This window comes from Cydia fagiglandana, chromosome Z (genome assembly GCF_963556715.1).
Source record: "Cydia fagiglandana chromosome Z, ilCydFagi1.1, whole genome shotgun sequence".
In the NCBI taxonomy this organism is placed as follows: Eukaryota; Metazoa; Arthropoda; class Insecta; order Lepidoptera; family Tortricidae; genus Cydia; species Cydia fagiglandana.
In genome coordinates this window covers 20,482,696-20,503,733 of record NC_085959.1, presented here as the reverse complement: position 1 = coordinate 20,503,733, position 21,038 = coordinate 20,482,696, and the positions used below count along the sequence as shown (strand labels likewise).

The 21,038-nt window shown below is 38.8% G+C and overlaps 1 protein-coding gene across 1 annotated transcript in view; it reads left to right on the top strand.

The window, feature by feature from the left end:
• LOC134678950 (triple functional domain protein) overlaps positions 1–21,038 on the top strand; it is a 125,081-nt gene that overhangs the window by 102,471 nt on the left and 1,572 nt on the right. The window contains exons 32-43 of the mRNA XM_063537706.1: positions 101–163; positions 311–394; positions 1,883–2,086; positions 3,982–4,079; positions 4,675–4,867; positions 5,550–5,747; positions 6,393–6,572; positions 6,935–7,176; positions 15,005–15,188; positions 18,079–18,852; positions 19,245–19,523; positions 19,798–20,034. Of these exons, the coding sequence (XP_063393776.1) occupies positions 101–163; positions 311–394; positions 1,883–2,086; positions 3,982–4,079; positions 4,675–4,867; positions 5,550–5,747; positions 6,393–6,572; positions 6,935–7,176; positions 15,005–15,188; positions 18,079–18,852; positions 19,245–19,523; positions 19,798–20,034 (2,736 nt within the window). The remainder of the gene's footprint in view (positions 1–100; positions 164–310; positions 395–1,882; positions 2,087–3,981; positions 4,080–4,674; positions 4,868–5,549; positions 5,748–6,392; positions 6,573–6,934; positions 7,177–15,004; positions 15,189–18,078; positions 18,853–19,244; positions 19,524–19,797; positions 20,035–21,038) is intronic.

Here is a 21,038-nt window from a genome sequence, read left to right as displayed (position 1 = left end):
GGAAATGTGTAAGCTAATGAATTGTTATGAATAAATATGCGCCGTCGCGGCCCACACACACCGTTAGATGGAACATTCATTAAAAGTTTGATGTGTACAGGACCCTCAGGCGGTACTGCAGCAGTCGCCCACCCCCACAGTGTCCACAGATGCACCAGCTCGCGTAAGTCAACTTTTACTATTTGCCTTCACCCAATAATATATGTTCTTTTAACCATAAAGTAACCTTCATTTCCAATTCTAACAACGTAACTAACTCTTAAGGGTCCGTGTAGGTTTTTAAGAGGTATCATGTTGGTAATATTTTCAGAATTCGTTGACCATGGAAGCTTTGGAAACTAACGGTGGTCCGGCAGACATTGCAGAAATTGAACAAATAGTCAAGGAAAAAATGGTTAGGTTACTTGTCATATGTTGCATGATGGTTTTGTTGGTGTTTGTTTAGTTTGACTGTTAGCGAGTGTGCTTTTTTAAATAGTAGTTGGTGTCACTAGGAAGCAAAATTATTTAGGTTTTTAAAGCTGGGGCGATATAATAGAAGTTCGAGTGGTAAGCGAAGGGACACTACATGGTAGATTACACAGAGTCTCCGTCACAGAGTTTCAATGCCATGCTTATCTTTTTCTTCGGGATTTCCCAACGATATATCCACCAATAAATTCTGTTTACTCATTATTTATATGCAGTTAATGTGGTTTCTCTAAATAGTTACCTATTAGTTTAAAGTGATCGGGAAATTCTGAATGCCAGCTAGATTTTTATAAAGTAGGTGTTTATAATCATTAACATCCTTAAGTTTGATATTGAAGGAAAGCCCATAATTGATTGACAATTATGTCACCATTTGCCACTAAAACTGTTAACGAGCATTGCGAATTATTCAAGTCGTCACTCCCAAAAGAGTTTGTTGACAGAACATCCCCGAATATACCATGAGGTATTTTATGTGTTTGCTTTTGGTGTATTAAGTAGTCATTTTGTCTTACATTTGCTTTGTAACCGTTATTAACTTAATTTATCTAAATAGCCTATATTCGCTTTATAAGGGTGCTCGCAAATTAGTCTATTTCCTATTTACGTACATATATTTTTGTTATATTGTCTTTAGATTTGGTCTTTATTTGTTGTCAGTGACGTTTTAATATTCCAGTATCATATGCATGTTGCACTTTAATTTGCCATTTTACCTTTGAAATTATATTATTTTTTACATTTTCACTTGCTCGTTTTCGATTCCGATTGATAAAATCTTCAAACAAATAACATGAACATTGTTTATCAAGTCGTGTTATGCTTTTTTATAGCATGTTGTTCTGTAGGTAGTGTTAAAATAAGTTTTTGCAAAAATTTCATTTTTGGTACAAGCTTTTATCGCTGACTGTACTTTTCTTACGACAGACAACTAATACTCATCGAGTCAAGTCTAAAAACCCCTAACACAATTAGGTTGCGTTGTTTCATCACAGAGTTCCTATGGCCACCTCCTGTCTCCATCATCAGATCAGCTCGATGACATAATATTGCATTGTCATCCGATCTATACATGCATGCAAAATTTCAGAACAATCGGAAAAGGAAGTGGATCAAATTCAACTTGCAAGATTTGATTACAGACAGACAGACAGACAACGGTCAGGTGAAACTAAATAAAAGCTTGTAAAAATATTGTTACACCTATCAATAATGTAACACATACCATAGACCGTAATAGCCCCTTCCTCGGTGCGTGACACACAGATATAACTATGTATGTTATAGTGTTGTCGCGTAATTTTTGAAAGTTTTAAATCTAATAAAAAAAAAACCTGAAAGGTAAGGTTCTCCGCTATTTGTGATCCAGGAACAAAAAGTGTGAGGTTACAAGTGTGTGGTAATGGTGCAGGAGCAGCACGGCGGCGCGGCGTGCGGCGGCGCGCGCGGCGACGAGGGCTCGGCGGAGGAGGAGGAGCCGCGCACGCCGGGGCCCGACTCCAGCGTGGCCGTGCTCAAGAAGCGCGAGTACGTGCTGCGCGAGCTCCTCGACACCGAGGAGATCTACGTGCAGGACCTGCGCCTCGTCTGCGAGGGCTACATCCGACACATGCAGGTCACCACACTACACATTAACACTCTCTACTCATGCCTATTATTATTATACACATTGGATTTTTTTAATGGCACACCGGCTACCAGATACCGTGCTGCTAATTATAAATGCGTTAGTAGACATATATCTTAACGTTTGTAAGGAAAAAATATTGACATTTACAGATTTTAGAAACATTTGATTCAACAAAATAGTTGATTTTGTAGCTGCCCGTGTATTTGATTTCGAAATGTGTATCGTACTTAAGTAATAGTACATTATTGTCGAGGCTCGGAAGTAGCTACTTGCAGGCTGAGGATTCGTTTTAAACGGACGACCTTGGGAGTCCGTTTAATTGAATCCGAAGCCAGCAAGTAGCCTTCCAGCCGAGTCATATATAGTGCTTTTCTCAAAAATGGTGCAAGAAACATAAATATCATAGAAACATTTTACAAAAGCAACGTTCTTACGTATATATTTTCACAGAGAAAAGCCCTTGCCGCCTTTTTATTTTTTAATAAAAAAAATAGAAGTGTATTTTTCTGCCGAAAATACGCCAACCTATTTGAGACAACTAAATAGTCGCGGTACTAATCATCTGTTTGGCTGTTTAATGGGCCTGTGCCTTCATTTGATATGGCCATTTGAACTTTTAAAAAGTTTGGAACTCTACAAATAATGGAATTTGTATGCAACATTGCAGTCCCAAAATCGAGACTGCAATGTTTTTAACTTTTTAATTTTTGACTGACCATAAACTCCGCGCTTCGCGACCAATTTTTTAGACGGCAAAGTCGACTTTGCCGTCCATTTTTGAGAAAAAATTTTTACTGTCTCCTAAGACCATTTCTGCGTATTGGCGCTGGTTTAGGAGATCCATACAAAAATTCTGTGCTGTATATCATGACTTTTTATTTTACTATAATGTATTTAGAAGGTTATCGTTTTTAAAATGTTTGTTACAATGTAGGAATATCTATTTATTGACAGAATTCATTTCAACATTCGAAGTGCCCTAGGATTAGGGCCATACATTTCCACAGTCCGTAGGTGTTTATCTGATAAATAAATAACATTAATATTGTAATACCTACTGTAGTGTTGTAAATAAGTTAAGTCCACTTATATAAAAAAGAAACATTGTTGAACGTTTTTCCAACCAGCTTTTTTATGAATGAGGGCCATGCATATGTATAATAAAACACTGAACCTCGCTCGCGTTTGCGGTTTAACCTACTTACAGACAGATGTGTGTGTCTAATAAATACCATCTGAGTAGGTATGCAGTATTGATTACTAAACTTACAGATCAAGCAAACCTTCCCTAATAGGTACATTTATTTGCAAAACCTAACTTAAATAATGGTTAGCCAATCGAACAATTTACGTTAAAATAAATTTACAAGGTGCTCACGACGAACCCGAAAAAAATTTACCAGGCATTTCTGACGCCAAAATATAGAATTAATGTAGGTAACGTCATCTCGACAATGTCGCCTAAAAAAAATTATAGTCTTTGTGTTATTGGTAAAACTGTCACTTTAAATGATTTGGTACTTTACGAATATTTTGTAAAACGTAGTTTTTGAAATGTGCGACTTGTCACTTTATGATAAGTATCTGTCAATAAGGATATTAAATTTAGCGGCACCATCGCCATCAAAAAGGCGTTTTGCACTAAGTAACGATAAAAATATGTTTGTTTTTTTTTAATTAGTATGACCTCTGAACTAGGCGAATTATAGAAAAAAAATAAAGGACATTTTAGTTTAGTAAATATGATCAAGAATACGCTGTAAACACGTTCCGGATTCCTCATGAGCACGTTGTGTTTTGGCGACGCGGCCAGACCACCGAGTGGTGGTCATGATGCGAAGCCACTGTACCTATAAAGAGTATCCACATGTTTCAAACAGGACCCCAACGCTGATCCGCCGCTACCCGAGGGCCTCAGAGACCGCAGACTCCGAATGATATTTGGCAACATTGAGGCTATCTACGACTGGCATAGAGAGTAAGTAACATTACTTGTTATGTACCAGTAATACGAACATGGTATAATACTGTTACGTTATTTATTTCGTAATGCTTGTTTATTTAATTAGTATCATACCTATTTAGTAAAAAACCAGTAATTGTACAGAATATTGGAGATCAGTAAAGTGAAATGGTATTTGAAGAAGTGACCAACAAAATGTATACACTGTGCATTATGGAATTCGTTCATAGAGTGGGATATGCGCTTTTGCAGCTTCATGTACATGTTGCCTGAATACTCATGCAACGGATATTTTAGAAATCGAGTATATTTGATAATGAACAATTGTTAATAAAAAAAGGCTCAGCTCATTACGTTGACGTTTTCTTATGCCTATGCGAATTTAGCATATTTATACTGCGTGCTCGGCGATTGTCATATAAGGATATCTGCTACTGTACTTTTGTTTTTTGTTTGATTTGTTTTGCCATGTTACATTTTGTTATTTGATTGTTTGTTTTATGTTGATTGCATTGCATTTGTTTGATGTAAAGATTGACCGCGTCAGCGAGCTTCAGTTAGTTTAGAGTGAGAGCGGCATGTATAAGACATGTGAACGGTTTGTGTACAGTAAGTTCGTGCGGGAGCTGCGCGAGTGCCTGGAGGAGCCCGAGCTGCTGGGCCCGCTGTTCCGCCGCTTCCTCGAGAAGCGCATGTTCCTCTACGAGACATACTGCCGCAACAAGCCCGTCTCCGAGTACATCGTCTCCGAACATGACCACTACTTTCAAGAACTGAGGCAAAAACTTGGACACAAATTACAGGTGAATATTTAATTTGTGACATTTAACAACATTACGGTCCTAACGTAAAACATAAGTTTAGTTCATAGTAGGTAAGACAAAGCCGGTCTAATATGAAATCTTTTCTATACGGAATTTTGATTTGGTAACTTATATAGACTCGTTAATCTGGTTCAATTTGTTTGCACAAGTAAACGTTGATCTTGAAGAAGTTGTTCTGTATATAACATTTGGCTTGCTATCAAACACTGTTTCTCATGTTCGTTTTACACACAACTTACCTACTTTATTTAGGGAAAAGCGGGCTCAGTCGTCCTGAACAAATGTAAATTATAATCATTTGGTATTTTGCTAGCAAGGATAAGTTATTTTAATTAATTAGTTACCCGTGATTTTTAGAGCATTAGCAATTAAACTAGTGTCCATTTGTAAATTAGAGAGATTAGTGCTATTATGGCCTTCGTTTAAAACCCAATTTTAGCATGGTGTCTTACAATGCGGTTTTTTTTTTAAGAAATTCTAACTGCCGAATATGGCCACAAACAACCAGTCACCTTTCTATCTACTCCTATAAATAAGATACACATTTCCAACGGGTAGAATTTATTTATAACTTTTAGGACCCTTAAAAATATAGGATCAGCCCATTTTTATGCTTGGATAACTTGTAACAGAATAAAAATGAGAGTGGTAAACATTTCAGCTTGGAGACCTGTTGATCAAGCCAATCCAGCGCATCCAGAAGTACCACCTACTGGTGAAGAAGGTGCTGGCGTACTCGGAGGCCGCGGGGGCCTCGCCCGCCGCCATCAAGTCGCTGCGGGACGCCGTGCTCTGCACCTCCATCATTCCCAAGAACGCCAACGACATGATGGATGTCGGCCGCCTGCAGGGCTTCACGGTAATCACACCTTACCTCTCTCTGATATACCTACCGCTTAGCGAATAAGGTTAATACCACGGCAAGTTTAATGCATTTTTAAAAAGCTAAGCAGAATAGAACGATTTAATATCGCATCGTTCTTTTCGGAACTTGATTCTTCCATTTAAATGGTGTAAAATCTGCTAACGGATATATTTTGTTATTTCTTAAATTTGTTTGTTTTTGTCTAAAATGCAAGGCGAGCATCTCTTTAGTCACCGCAACGCTACCTGAGGCTGAATTGAAATAAAAAAATAAATAGTCATTTGCTTATGCATAAATTTAATTTATCATTTGTATTATTTACAATAATTGCGAAGATTGATAGTAATTGAAGATAAATGAAGACCGACATCTATGACAGTAATATTAATAATGGAAACGAATGCTCTATAGTAAAGTACAGTCAGCAGCAGAAGTTGCTAAGCGGGCGAGGTGTTCATAATGATCTTGACGCGACTTTATTATTAAGAGAATAAGAGCGCGTCAAAGTAATTTTGAATGCCTCGCCCGCTTAGCAACTTTTGCTGCTGATTGTACACTCTAGTAAACAATATGCGGTAGACGTAATAAAATAGGTGAGACAAGTGAGTAGCTGACGTAGTGCGTGCGTGTTCGGTGCAGGGCAACATCACCGCGCAGGGCAAGCTGCTGCTGCAGGAGGAGCTGCTGGTGGCGGAGGGCGGCGACAAGGCCAAGGAGCTGCACGTGTTCCTGTTCGAGCAGTGCGTCATCTTCAGCGAGCCCGTCGGCAAGAAGACGCACTTCACCAGCCCCACCTACAACTACAAGGCTCATGTGCAGGTAACACACAATTCTCTCCAATTTATAATGTTGCCTGCTTTTTCTTGAGCTCCTGGTCGAAGTGGATTGTCTTGCTATTCAAGTTCTATAAATTCCATAAGATATTCTTCCTGAAGGCTAAAGGCAATTAGGGCTGAGACGGCACACGAACTCGCATGCGATTTTAGTTACATTGCGGACTGTTGGTTACGTTTAATTAAACCGACCGATCTAAACTCGCAATGTAATGAAACTCGCATGCGAGTTCTCGCATCGTCTAAATAAGCCCTTATTGACATGCCTATCTTTTTATGAAATTTTTAATGAAATATAAAACACCATTACACGTAGGTATAGAGTTGACTCGCGTTTTTTGTTGATAGGTGAATAAAATGGAACTGGAGGAATCTGAAGGAAACAACGGCTTCGTGATCCTCTCCGTGGACCCGAACAAACCTCGACAATCATTCGTGTGCCGTGCGCCGGAAGCTCGCCGGCAGCAGTGGATGGCGACACTGTCGCGCATCCTGCACTCGCAGCGCGAGTTCGGCGAGGCGCTGGAGAACCCCGGCGCGTACCTGCGCACGCGCGACCTGCACCGCGACGACGCGCGCGACCCCGCCGCGTAAGTACCGTTCGACAGACCGACCTACCGCCGCATCACTACCTCTTTTTGCCATCTGTCGCCAACAACCACTTCAAGTGCAGAGTTTAACGTGATAACGGATGATATAGTGTGACCGGCATGTAAACTACTATTGTGGGCGATGCTGCCATGGCAGGTGTCGGTCGTTGATTGCATTCATGGTAACTTTCAAAGTTAGAGTCTGCTTACACTTTGATTGAGATTTATGCAGGTGATTACTAAGAGTATTTTGTGCATACATTTAGTATAGACCATAGTACAAGTAGTTGCTAACACCTAAATGTTACGCTTAATGTTATTATAGGCATCGCAATAGGAGAGATGTGGCAAACGGCTATGTACCTACTACTAGCAGAAAAAACACGATAAATTAAAGTAATAATTGATCCACAGAAGTATTTTCGGCATATAAATAATATTGCACAAAGAAACATAACTTTGTTGTTCTCGGATCGAATATGATCATAAACTTCATCTCTTATTGCGACGCTTATACTGATTAATGGCAGATGGATTACGAGTCGAGGCTGCTTGGCTCGTAAGAAAATAGAACGCACATACACGGTGGCCAAAAAATAAGAGCTTTCCCGTTTTCGGGGAGGTTTTGAAAATTATACTGAACAACTTTTACTATGGGACCAACCCCGAAATCACGAAAAAAACATTTACCTTCCCATAGAAAATGAACAAGCCAAAATGTATGAAACAGCCAAATGTTATTTCGCGATTTCAGGGTTGCTCCCATAGTAAAAGTTCCTCAGTATAATCCCAAAAGCTCCCTGGGAAAGGGAATTCACTTATTTTTTGGCCACCCTGTATATCTTCTCACTTCGCTAATTGCTATAATTACTAATCAGTTGCGGTCCAAAGGTTTTAGTACTTATGTATAACTAATCACACGCGCTAATTAATATTAACACTGTACAGTGTTAACAGGCCTTACACTTGCCTGTTTGTTCTTGGTGGTGACGGTAACTAAAATATACCCGCATGAAGTACCTACATGCATAAACATTTGTGTATATACTTATACATATAAACGTTATCGAACTGAATATGCGTTTCAGTAAATAACCGTTGCTTTGGCGTTGATTCGAGCATTATATGAATTTCAAATGCCTCATAATGCCCATAAAAGTTCACTGATATATTTATATATTCCCTTATATAATTATATCAATTATATCTATGCCAGACAATGGTTGTACCCTGCCAGCAGAAACATTTAATGTAAATATAACTATATATCATGTTAGCTGGCAGGTTTTAATATTTTTTATAATTCCTTTTGCACCAATAAAACGAAATTAAGCAAAGATATTGTACAGATGTAGCGCATAATTGTTTTCCATCGTATTTTGTCGGAAACGTTAGTATTTGTCATGCTATTTCACTCAGTACTCTTTGTAGCGAGACTGACTGAAATAGCAAGACACGTTCGTACGTTTCCGTGAAAATACGACAGAAAATTATTATGCATTACATTTGTATTGCAATATTAAAAATTTGGAATGTTTTGGTCAAAAACATAACAGTAGTTTACCAAGCATAAAATGTTCATGATTTAGGCAAAGCGTGTTACATAGGCTTAGCACAATATCTTCCAAGTACGCAATTGACTAATGATTGTTAACTGAAATATCGACATGGTTGGTTTAACACATAGTTACACATCGTTAGAATAATATTAATTAATAATAAATAACTGTCCACATTAGGTTAATTACCACATTGGAATTGATATTTAGATGTGTATTATTTGTAATTTTAAGGTTTGCATAGAATCTCTCCTATGTCATATAATATACCGTTTGTTATTTCTTATAAAAAAATAACACTATTTCTTCCAAGCGTTATAATAGTGTCTGATCAGATAATACTAAAAATTTAAAGGCGTGTGATAGACGCGGAATCGACCACGGGAAAACGTGTTCGCCTACTTGTATCGACCGGTGTTGTAAAGTGACTTTTACTCTATCCTCGTGCCGCCCAATGTACATTAGGACTTAGGACACTCAGTTTCGTTGAAATGTCAACCTTAATTTAAAAAAAAGTAGGTAGCATTTCATTTGTCTCGTAAAATTTTCGAACAAATGAAAATGAACCCAATTGAAAATACAACAAGATTCTAATTTCCTTAGCTATAATTTTGTATGGTGGGCGGCACGAGGCTATACTGCCAACACGTCGATAACCGCCTCCATCACACGCCCGCTGTGTCATATTTTTATTTTTTATACTTATGCTGTCGTGTCATTGTTAGTTGTTAATTGCCAGTTTGGTGAAGTAGGTGGTAAATTGGTTTACCCTACCGTTCATAATTACTTTGAAAATATTGAGCGATTCAATTTGTGAACTTGCAAACGTGGCTTTTATCCACATTTAGTTTTATTAGACATTGATTACAGATAACTGCTACATAGAGTATTAGTAAATAGAGTCATTTAGTCAAAGGGTCGATCGACTATTTCATGTCTTTATTCTGTACCTTTCAGCATGGAAACAACAGTAACACGGTTTATCGTGTATCGTATTAGTGACAAGAAAAAGTTGATTAACCAAAGACGAACACTTAGAAATACTTACAACTCAGTTATATTTAAAATATTGTCTACCAAAGAAATCATGCTATGATCTATGATACTAGTTGTTTGGAAGCAACTCTAGTGTACACTGCCAAGAACAGGAGTACCGAATAAATGCTTACTGTAAATACATTCCTATAGCTCATGTCTATAAAACGAACATTTGTGTCCACATTCAGATTCAAAATCTTTTAGTCATTGCAACTGATATTATTGTACATCTTTACACGTAAGTTCTTATATAATTTATAAAATAATTAGCAATACAATTTTGGCTTGTTTTCGTGTCGTAATGATAAATAGGTATTTGAAAGTATTTCGAAAGTACTGCCACTGACGAACAACAAACACCAGGCGTTGCTGCCTATGTATTTATTTAAAATATTCGTTAACTTAGGAGTTAAGTATAGGTACCTAGTATTAAATATCACGGCGCCAGTTGGCGCATTTGGAATTGATTTGAAAATAAGTAATAATACAGACAGCTTTAGTTAAATATTTTAGTGCTATGTTGATAATTAAACCTTAACTCGGCGTTTGCTTAGTCGAACTATACAATATTAATTAGGTAGTAGCTACGGGCTAGATGACGTTTAAATACTTGACGCGCCATCAAGATGCGCGTTTTAGTTAAATAAAGAAAGAATAAATAGAAAACAAAATGAAGCCGTGCCATTCAGACCTTTAATCTTTTTTTTTTCAGATCATAACATAACATAAAGATAATTTCAAAATGTGCAGCCTAGGTAAAGATATATCTGATGTGCAACACGGCTCGATTGTAAAGTTATAGCCCCGCACACCGATTTAGAACTTTTCAAAGATTGGTATAATACTATACCTAATTAATTGGTCATTTTACGCAGAAATTTGAGCTATTTGAGCCACAGGCGGGGGTCGATGTTTAGTTGATTTTAAAATGGGTTTAATTTTCTGACTTGTATACGTAAATACAGTATTTTATTTCAATTATGTGTAAAAAAAATTGCAAGAGCAATGCATTTTTTTTTAATTTTTATGCAAATTTCACTAAGCGTTGGTACAAACGATATTTCGAATCACTGTACAACCGAGACGTTTTGATAACCAGATTAACTAATTAAATCAAAACTTAGTCCTAATTAATGGAAAGCAATACACACGTTTAAATGGTATTTCCTATCGCCTTTATAATTACTAATGACAACGTCGCAGGTAGGTTAGTTTTACGAAATTAGGTTTTACTTAATAAGCGTGTATTTTTATAAGCGGTACCTGTAAACCGAGCACACCATCCGTTAGTGGGTCTGTAATCTGCTACACACTACATACACTAGCCACAGACAAAATAACCAACGTAACTGATTTTGACATTGTCTTAGATACGAAATGGATATTCAAGTTGTGATCAATATATTTAAATATGATTAAATTAAAGCCTTTTAATTGATAACAAAAGCAATAATTTCATTATCATTAAGCACTTTTACCAATTTTGTCAGAATAACTAAATATAAAATAAAAAAGGCAACAGACTTCCATTTTTTTGATCCGGTTGGATATAAAGCGTTCAAAGAAGCAGGGTACGAGAACTCAATGGCTTGGCACGTGGGTAGAGCTGGTAATTAATCTTATTCTTTCTCATCGGAATAGTTTTAGTTTAACAGTCAAGCTCGATCTTCTATCATGTGTTCAATGACTTCTTTAGAAACAGTCTTATTATTTTGCTGCTAATCATTGTATAACACAATGTCAAAATCTGTTATTATTTATTTCTGTACCTAAAATACTTTATCACATAAAGTGGTAACATGGTAATAGTGTTATACAGTGTGCAAAAAATGAATGGGTCCTGGAGGGAAAGTGCCTTAAAATCTTAAGTTTGTTGTTTTATATTCGCTTAGTCTCGCCCGGGAATCGAACCGACTGAAAAAAAGAACATTCGATATTTTATTCCACTAGTCGATACTGTTTAACATAAACAACATTAGAAACATTATGTATTACACTCCCCTTTCGTACAAAATGTCCATAAAATGGAATATTTAGTATTTTTTGAATTGTTATAATTATATACAAGTATTGCTCGAGCCCTACACCCCAGGCAGTGGGTAATAGGATAGAAAGAATTGCTCGTTTAAAGGTATAAGATGAGCTAACTTAAGGTTTTAAAATATACTTTGCCTCCAGGGCCCATATTTTTTTTCCACACTGTATACTTCATAAAAATCAAGATGTAGGTACAAAATATATAGTGTATAATAAGTTACAACAAATACGGTGAGTTTTAGGCAGTTTTAAAGTAAATAGAGTTGTGATTTTGTAATGATACCTTGCGGTATCGCGTGTACTTAATGCAATAATAAATTATGTTCAAGTATCGAAAATGCAGCATGTAACATACTTGATTTTTAACTTAAGTAGGGATTGAAGAAGACTGGAAATAAGGGCGTGGACGTGGACGTACGGAATGATACATATTTAATAAATATATGAGGGAATGGGACTAACGGTAGTCTAGAATAACATTTTACTTAATTAATACTCCCATAGTGCGTCTTAGGTCTAGTGGTAGCTAATTATTCATTAATAAAGTTCATCACTATAACAGAAGGTTGCAATCGCATAACTGCATGATTGATGCATTTTAATATTCATTTATACTGATTTTAACTAACATAAATCCGCGTGACTTGGTCATTCGGCCGATGAGTTCATATCATTTTGTATTTATGGAACCACGTCATTGGCAAAACGGCTAAGTTAAGTGGTGTTTTGATAAAATTGTTATCTATATATAATAGACTATGGAGGGTATTAATATTAATTGTCTGTCCATTTTCTACCAAATGTTCGTAGAACAGCGATACTCAGTCCGCCTGGCTTTTTTAGGTGACCCGCCAGGTGATCTCGGTGTAGAATGTATGTGCCATCCGAAAAATAATCTTGCGGCCCGGGACTACAATGCAAAACTGTATTTTGTCGTTGAGAATGCCAAATCCGTTATGTCCTCGATTTTTGATTAACAAACTGTTACCTAGACACAAAATTCATAAAGTATTACAATTAATATTAATACCTTAAAATTTGATAAAATAGCGCATATGTCGAATTTGGTATTCTCAACGGCGATTTGTGGCCGTCATAGAAAAATTTTGAGTATGGCTAGCGTAGAATGAGTTTGGCGTGTTAGGGACGAATTTCGCCGTCACATGTTGCTTGGGTCATGAATCCAGTTTGAGCGAACAATTAATATTTTTTTTAACCTTTTTTTAACCAACAATGGGATCTAAATGTGCTGCAGTTAACAGTTCATAACAAACTAATAGCGGGTCCTTACTACTGATACTCCGACATCTTACATATTACTATAAACATATCCATAGATTATATGAAATCTTCATATTGTTGTATTTTCAAAAGTAAAGGTGACCTGTATTGTCATTATTGCTTGCTTTTATTGCTAAGACCAGTAAGGCCCCATGTTGCTGAAGGCTCTTTCACCGTTATGATTTTTTAATTTATTATTTAGATATGAACATAGTTAAAAATTAATCATTTATTGTATTGGCTGGATAAATTACACTTTTGTCCGGTTTAGGGGCCAAATTAGTTTGCGTTATCTCCTACAATAGATAGGTTTCATACGATTAATCTAAATTAATTACTTCTGCAAGAGGGCTACTCTTGTCGAATGAGCTGCAGTTAATATAAGGTATAATGTATATTGTTATCGTTTAAGTACTTAATCAAATCATGAAATGCTAATGGACCTCAGCTTTTGATGTTAATAGTTATTCAATAACAATATGTAACCAAAGAACATGTAAACTAAACGATATTTACTAGCAATTTAAGTAACAGTGTGATATGTTTTTAACGTCAAAGATATCGTGCTGTTGTGCTTTGCAATTGCTTTCAATTAGTTACAATTTTAATCGTTTTGTTTGAAATAAAAATGCTTTACACTAGCGAGTGAATATAGTGGGTGTAGAGAGAGCGCGCGGGCACCGGAGACGGCCGCCGCCGTCGCCGCTCTCCGGCGAACGCTGCAGCTTTGAGTCCGCATTCCTGGCGGTATACAATTCCTTTATCTTCTACATAATGTTTAAGGAAGAGTCAGTACGATACCTATTTAATAACAATTCCATTGAAGTACGCTAAGATTTACGTGAAATTGTGCTAGTATTATTATACATATATTTTGATTACCAATCGATCGATGGAAGTGTATAGTTTAGTTAATTAAAGACGTACATCACGACCAAAATATATGGTTTTTCATAAAATCGTCATGTGACACTTGTCTCATAATATAGTTTTGTAACAGTCGTATGTATATATTTGCCTATTACATCCTAGTGTATGTATATATCACTAACAACCGTCATTGTATTACCTACTGAAGTTTAAATGTTACTGGAGTAACGAATAAATGTGAATAAAAAGTGCTTGTGGTTTACTGCTTTTAGTCCCGCATGCTTCTTTAATTTGGTTTTATTTTTAGTTTGGCGGCCAGCTTACTGCTAACTGCTTTAAAGGGAACTCATTGGCCATCAGAGAGAGAAAAACAAAAGTTTTGTTTAAGGGTAGCCATTTGATTATTTGAACGGTTCAGAGCTTCAATAGTGACATTACAAAAATGTTAAGCGTTTTGATAAAGAACGTTTCATGGGAAATGGAATTGAAAATACTACAAAATTGCCTTAGTTGTTTAAAATGGTCTTGTTCAAAACATTATCTCCGCGTTTACGCCTATCATAAATGAATAGGTACAGTCAGCAATACTATTTGCTTAGCACCTTCGCATACAAACTTCTATGCGAGGGGATACCTTGTCTTTGCAGCTGACTGTACATTAATAATATTTACAGTCTTGTACTTAATATTGGCCTTTAATTTATATTTCATCTTTACTAACTAGTTGAGTTGAAATAGAGAGCTAAAGTCAAGGTATCTAGACGAGTGACATCGGACTGTCCATAGTATTTTCGAATAGACTGTCCATAGATTGCTCAGGAATGGAAAGCCTTTTAGTAAATTGGCTATCCTTACAGCACGAATTTTTAACTTTAGCGCTTTATCCAAACATATACTTTCAGACTACTAATTACACATAGGCCGTTTATAGCTAGAGATACCTTTTATTGTTTTCCCGATTATAGTTGTAGAGACAAAGCTGGTACGCCCGATTGATTTATTTGTTACTTTTCGTTTAATTGTACCTATTCCCGTCCCGATAGCGCGGGTGAGGGTCGGTGCGGCCTGCGTAAAACGGAGAGCGTGCCGCCGTCGATGGGCTCGCGGTTTGAGGTGCGCGGGCGCACGCAGCGCGCGCACGCCAAGGCGAACACCATCAACCTGCCGCCCAGCGCCGCCTCCGCGCGCTCCTCGCCCGCCAGCCCCACCTCGCCCACGCAGCCCAACGTGAGTACCTACCGTACCGCCGCTCGGTCACCACCAAACCTGTGCTGGTCACCGTTACAAAGGGACCCACAAACATCATATACTAACACTTGTAGATTTGATAAGTACTAGACTTCATTCTACGAGACTACGCTTGAAATATCTGAAACTTTTAGAGGCGTGAGCTTTTTTGTATTGTTTATGAAGACAGCGCATGCTAAAACTTGTTGATAACAAACTGAGTCTTATTTAGGTAAACGTATCAGTAAAGAGGACTCAGGGTTGTAACAAACTCAAACTCTTAAATCGAGTTCTAGATACGAGGACTTCTAAGACTAGTCTGTCTTGCTTTCTGGAACCCCTTTACGGCAAAAAGAAACACTTTTTTTGTAAAAAAATACCACTACACCCTAATAAACTTTAAATGAAATAACAATAAGTCTTACATAATTAACTAACTAAATTAACCCTTTTCCATAAATCGTCGGGTGACAAGCCAAAGTCACTAACTAACACCTTTGAAGTTATTTGACAATAAACCGTGTTACAAGTGTAATAAAGTGCATTGTTACTTAATTTTTTTGATAGTACTTAGTGACGTTTGCTTGTCACCCGACGAAATTATGTCACAAACGTTTTTACTGATAAAAAAAGTTATAGGTAGGTACAGATCCTCTATTATTCATGCTTCTTGTGTATAATACATTACGACGTAATTTGCTGTCGCACTTCTGCAGAATTCGGTGTAATTATTAGGAAAAGTCATAAAAACGTCAAAAATCACGCTGCTTGTAATTAGTGATTTTAATCCTATTTATTTAATTGCTCATGTTAAATGCTTGAATCTTGAATAGTGCAAAAGCTGACGAATTATATCACGTTTTGATGAGTATTAAAGAATCTTTCAAACCATGACTACGTTTTTTTTTATTAAAAGCTTTGTCGTACATTTTATTAGACCTTTGTGACAGAACTTATGGACCGACTTAACACATACTTGTTAATAGAATTCCAACCTCAGAGTTCCGATTTAAGTTTAAAAAAAATTAAATTGGATTTTCGCAAAATGTGACATCGTCAAATTTATCATCACCAAAACTTAACTACCTGATTAAATTTTCTTTAGGAAAATCTTATAATTTCCGCGACCTAGAAAAGAATTAATACTGTTTATTCATAATCTATGTCGTAAGTAGGGTTACGTGAAATTCGTAAGAATAAGTTGCCTACAGGTCAATCGTATTGACGAAACATTGACAGGCGACCGATCTTTCCAAGCTTTTCTTTCACCTGTCTGAGGCCTGTCTTTCTGTGTCCTAATCTTGCATGTTCCATTTGATCTACTTCACGTCTTCCGATTGAGCTGAAAATGACTATGTTACTTCTCTGACAATACTCTTCTTCTTCTTTCTTTTCATCCGGTTACGCCCTGCTGGGGTGTAAGGCCTAACAATTTTCTTATGCTTAATAATCTTACAACCCCATCAAGTTTGGCCTCTTTATAATCGTCTTCATAAGTAGGTATGTAGTAGATGACTAAAGTAAAGTAGGTAACAGTAAGTCATTGATAAAGTTGATATCTGATTTTAGAACAAACATTTTATTGCTGAAATGCTAAAATATTCATAAAAACTTATTGAATGTGCTAGTTTCATTGAGGCTTATTTTATTTTGCGAGTGTTTTCTATATTTCTTATAATTCCTAGGCCAAACCAAAAGATTAAAAAAAAATGTTACTTTAGTAGTCCATAGTTGCTTTTTGCACTGGCAGACAATGCAAATGCCGAAGCCCAAAAGTCGTTTTTACCCCTCACGTCGGATACAAAAATATATTATAATAGTTATACATATAACTACTGTATGAATATTCATACACTACGGTTAGCTAATAATGTATATATGTTCTCGTATAAAAGCATAACAGGAGTACGTGTTAACTATCTGCATTTCAATTAAATTGTTACATTGAGGTTAATCTTAAGGCGCCGTAGGTTCGTGTTCTTCTCTCACTCTCACTGAGCGTAAGCGTGAACTAGATGGATGCGCGTGCTCGGGAACGCGGATATCTTTGGAAGTTTTAACTAAAATAATCCTACCAGTACCTAATCGATAACTTCCCTCAAATAATATTCTTTTTAAAGCAATTTTCATAGTTTTAGCTTTAGTGTTATTTGTATATTATAAAGTTACGTAGTTTTAGATTTATACACTATTTCCAAATGGAGGAGCAGGGTGATAGTCATAAAATCAGGATTCGAATAGATGAGGTCACTAGAGAAAGTACTCAAAAATACTAGTTACATTTTTGGCAATCGTTTTGTGATCTAAAAGGGATAGGATTTATTTAAAACTCCGCCCATGAACTTACGGCGCCTTCAGGTATGACAATCCTTACAAGTTACGAGAACTATCAGACAGGGCCTATGCTTCCAACAGCTTGAGCCCTTGTGTGCTGTAATCAGGGCATGAGAGTTGCTGTCCGATAGCCGTTGGCTTCAGCCGAGAAATTCAAATTTTACAAACTAAATACCACCTTCATTTTAACATATGTTTTGCACTTTTCTTCTTTATGCATGACTTCTTTATAACGCTTTTATGTATTTTTTTGTTATAGGTATGATATACCAGGGAATGCATTTTATATATAGACTGTGATAGCGGGCCAATTGATCAACACGAAAGACTGCATTAAAAGTGATTTTAAATTATCTACCCGCCAAAGACTATTTATAAGTTATGTATTATTGATTGTAAATAAATAGCATAGAAATCATAAATATCATAAGTACAGTGATTAAGAATCGACGCTTAAACCACCGGTGTTGGAGAAGAGGGTGAGCATGCATGTGTCGCTTGTGATGTAGATTTTCGCATGCTCGGAGATATAAAATGACCGTGTGCGTCATAACAGGGCCTGTCGAAAAGGGCGTGGGGCCTGAAGCTGCGGCGCGGCGGCGCCGGCGGTAGCGCAAGCACCGAGCCAGGCGCCGAGGGCGTCGTCACAGAACTGCGCGCGCCCGAGCTCGCCGAGCCCGCCGCCGATGTGACCGTGCCGCCCGGCGCCTCCGCCACCATCTCATGCCGCGCGTCGGCCACGCGCGCCCAGGCCTCCTGGCGCAAGACCGCGCCGGAAACTCGCGCGCTGCGACACGGCGGCCGGTTTGCCATTACTTTCGCTCCCGATGGGTTGGCCACTCTGACTATTCACGCGTGTCGGGCGTCCGATGCGGGCGTTTACTGCTGTTTGGTCAGTAACGAATTGGGCGGCGTTCAGAGCTCGGCGAGGCTGACCGTGGGATCAGGTGGCGCGCCCGGCGTGCCCGCCGTGCGAGCGCATCCCGGTGGCGGCCTAGTCGTTCAGTGGGACGAGTCTGCGCCCGCACATCTCGAATACTGCAGAGTTGGCGAAGGGGAATGGCGACGCGCAACCGAAACGCCCGCGGCGGTACATACATTGGCACTAGAAGAACTACCGGCGGGGCAATATAGTTTCCGGCTGGTGTGCGCGCGAAGCGGAGCACCGGGCGGTGTATCGCCGCCGGCGGCCTGCGGTGGCGGCAGCACGTGGCAGCGCGAACAGTTTGCTCGTCGGTTCGCAGTCGAAGAAGAAATCGGCCGCGGCCGCACGGCGCGCGTTCTGGCGGCGAGAGACACAGGGACGGGACAACGAGTTGCCCTTAAACAGGTAATTACTCCTCTTATCTCAACACCATGATTGATTTTGTTCCTACTGGTGGATCATCATTTTCCTGACTTCTTCTTAGGTTTTCCGCTATACAACCCCAAGGAGCTGAGCTCGCTTGGCAACTTAGTTCATAAAACAGGAATTGTAAAAATTCAACCCACGCGAAGCGATGAAATGATTTTATGTAACCCCACTAAATCGTAGACTCCTGTTGAAATAAAAGGAAATAAATTGCCTCGCAACCCCATTTAATGGAACAATAGGTCCAATTATATGTCGTTAAAATACATTTGTTTTCGACTTTTTGTAACCAAAAACAATAAAAAAAGAGAACAAATGTCGTACATTTTTACCGGAAATATACATTGATGTTATGAACGGTACGGTTGTAGGTGGTGGTAGGGCGCGGATGCGACGCGCGGCGCGAGTACCGGCTGTTGTCCCGCGGCGCGCACGGCGCGGTGGTGCGCGCGCTGGCGCTGTTCGCCGACGTGCCGGCGCCGGGCGCGCACACGCTGGTGCTGGAGCTCGTGGGCGGCGGCGCGCTGCTCGAGTGGGCGGCGGCCACGCCCGCGCTCTACACGCAGCGCCTCGTCGCCGACCACACGCGCCAGCTGCTCTCCGCGCTCGACTGGCTGCACACCAACAACGTCGCACATCTTGACATTAGGGTTAGTTCTCTCGGTTCATTATATTTTCAAGGGAAACGAACTTAAATTTAGAAAAAAAAAATTACGGAAAGTGTAGTATCCCTTTAGTAGTACACTATTAGACTGCTCATAGATTATGTATATATACCATATATTTGTATTGGGGTCGACGCAGCATGTCGCGGAAAGAGAAGAGTCGTGGATTGAATGGGGCTCATTACATTCCACGACGCTTTTTCCGAACAAACTAATGAATATAACCGAACAAAACTAATGATATGTATGTAATATGTAGCCGGAGAACATTCTGGTGGAGTTGTCGGGTGCGCACCCGCAGCTGAAGCTGGTGGACCTGGGGTCAGCGGTGGAGCTGACGGACGGCGAGTCCAGCGCGCCGGCGGGCCGCGAGGTGCTGCCGCCCGCGCCCGCGCAGCTCGAGTTCGCGCCGCCCGAGTGCGTGCTGGGCCGCCCGCCCGCGCCCGCCTGGGACGCCTGGGCGGCCGGAGTATTCCTATACGTTTTCTTGACTGGGGTACGTGGCTGTTATACAACATTATATACACCGTATCCAATAAGTTCGAATACAAACTTTTAGCACTTGCTGTATAGACATACGGATCGCTGGCTATAAAATTCTTATTTTAATTTAAAAAGTATATTGACATAAACATAGTACTATAATTTCATGAGTCACGTATTTTTAGTTTGGCTTGAATACACGATGAAGTACGTTCGTGAAGAAATTATTAGAAAATTCCTTAAAGGCGACAGGCCATGTGCTATATTCAAGGCGTTACAACCGCATGGAATTAAACGGAATCTGGTTTATACTACTATACAAAGGTATAAAGAGATCTCTTCTACAGAGGACAGGAAAAGATCCGGTCGGCCCCGCTCAGCTAGAACTGAAAAAGTGGTAAAGGCTATAAGAGAGCGAATTCGGCGGAAAAAACACCGATCTATTAGAAAATTAGCTGCTGATCTGAAAATTTCCAGGGGATCTGTACATAATATATTGAAAAAAGATCTAGGATGTCATGCTTATAAAAAACGAAAAGTACATGGCATTTCAGATGCAACCAAGAAAAAGAGAGTAGAAAGATGTAGCACCATACTTTCTTGGCACGCAGGTGACGAATTTGTTTTCTCAGACGAGAAACTCTTTGTGTTAGAGCAGCCTCATAACGCCCAGAACGACCGGTTGTGGGCAGCACGGATAGAAGACATTCCAGAGTATGAAAAGAATGTGCCTAGGTTCCAGAGCTCACCATCAGTGATGGTTTGGGGTGCTCTTTGTAAGAGGGGCAAACTGCCTCTAGTTTTTATTGATAAAGGCGTCAAAATCAATGCGGCATACTATAAATCGGAGGTTTTGGAGAAAAATGTTGCCCCAAATTTAAAAAATATGTTTGGAGACGATTATTATGTTTTCCAACAAGACGGAGCTCCGTCGCATACGGCAAACGCTGTTCAAGCTTGGTGCAAGGCTAATTTGACCGATTTTTTGCCGAAAACTGAATGGCCACCAAGTTCTCC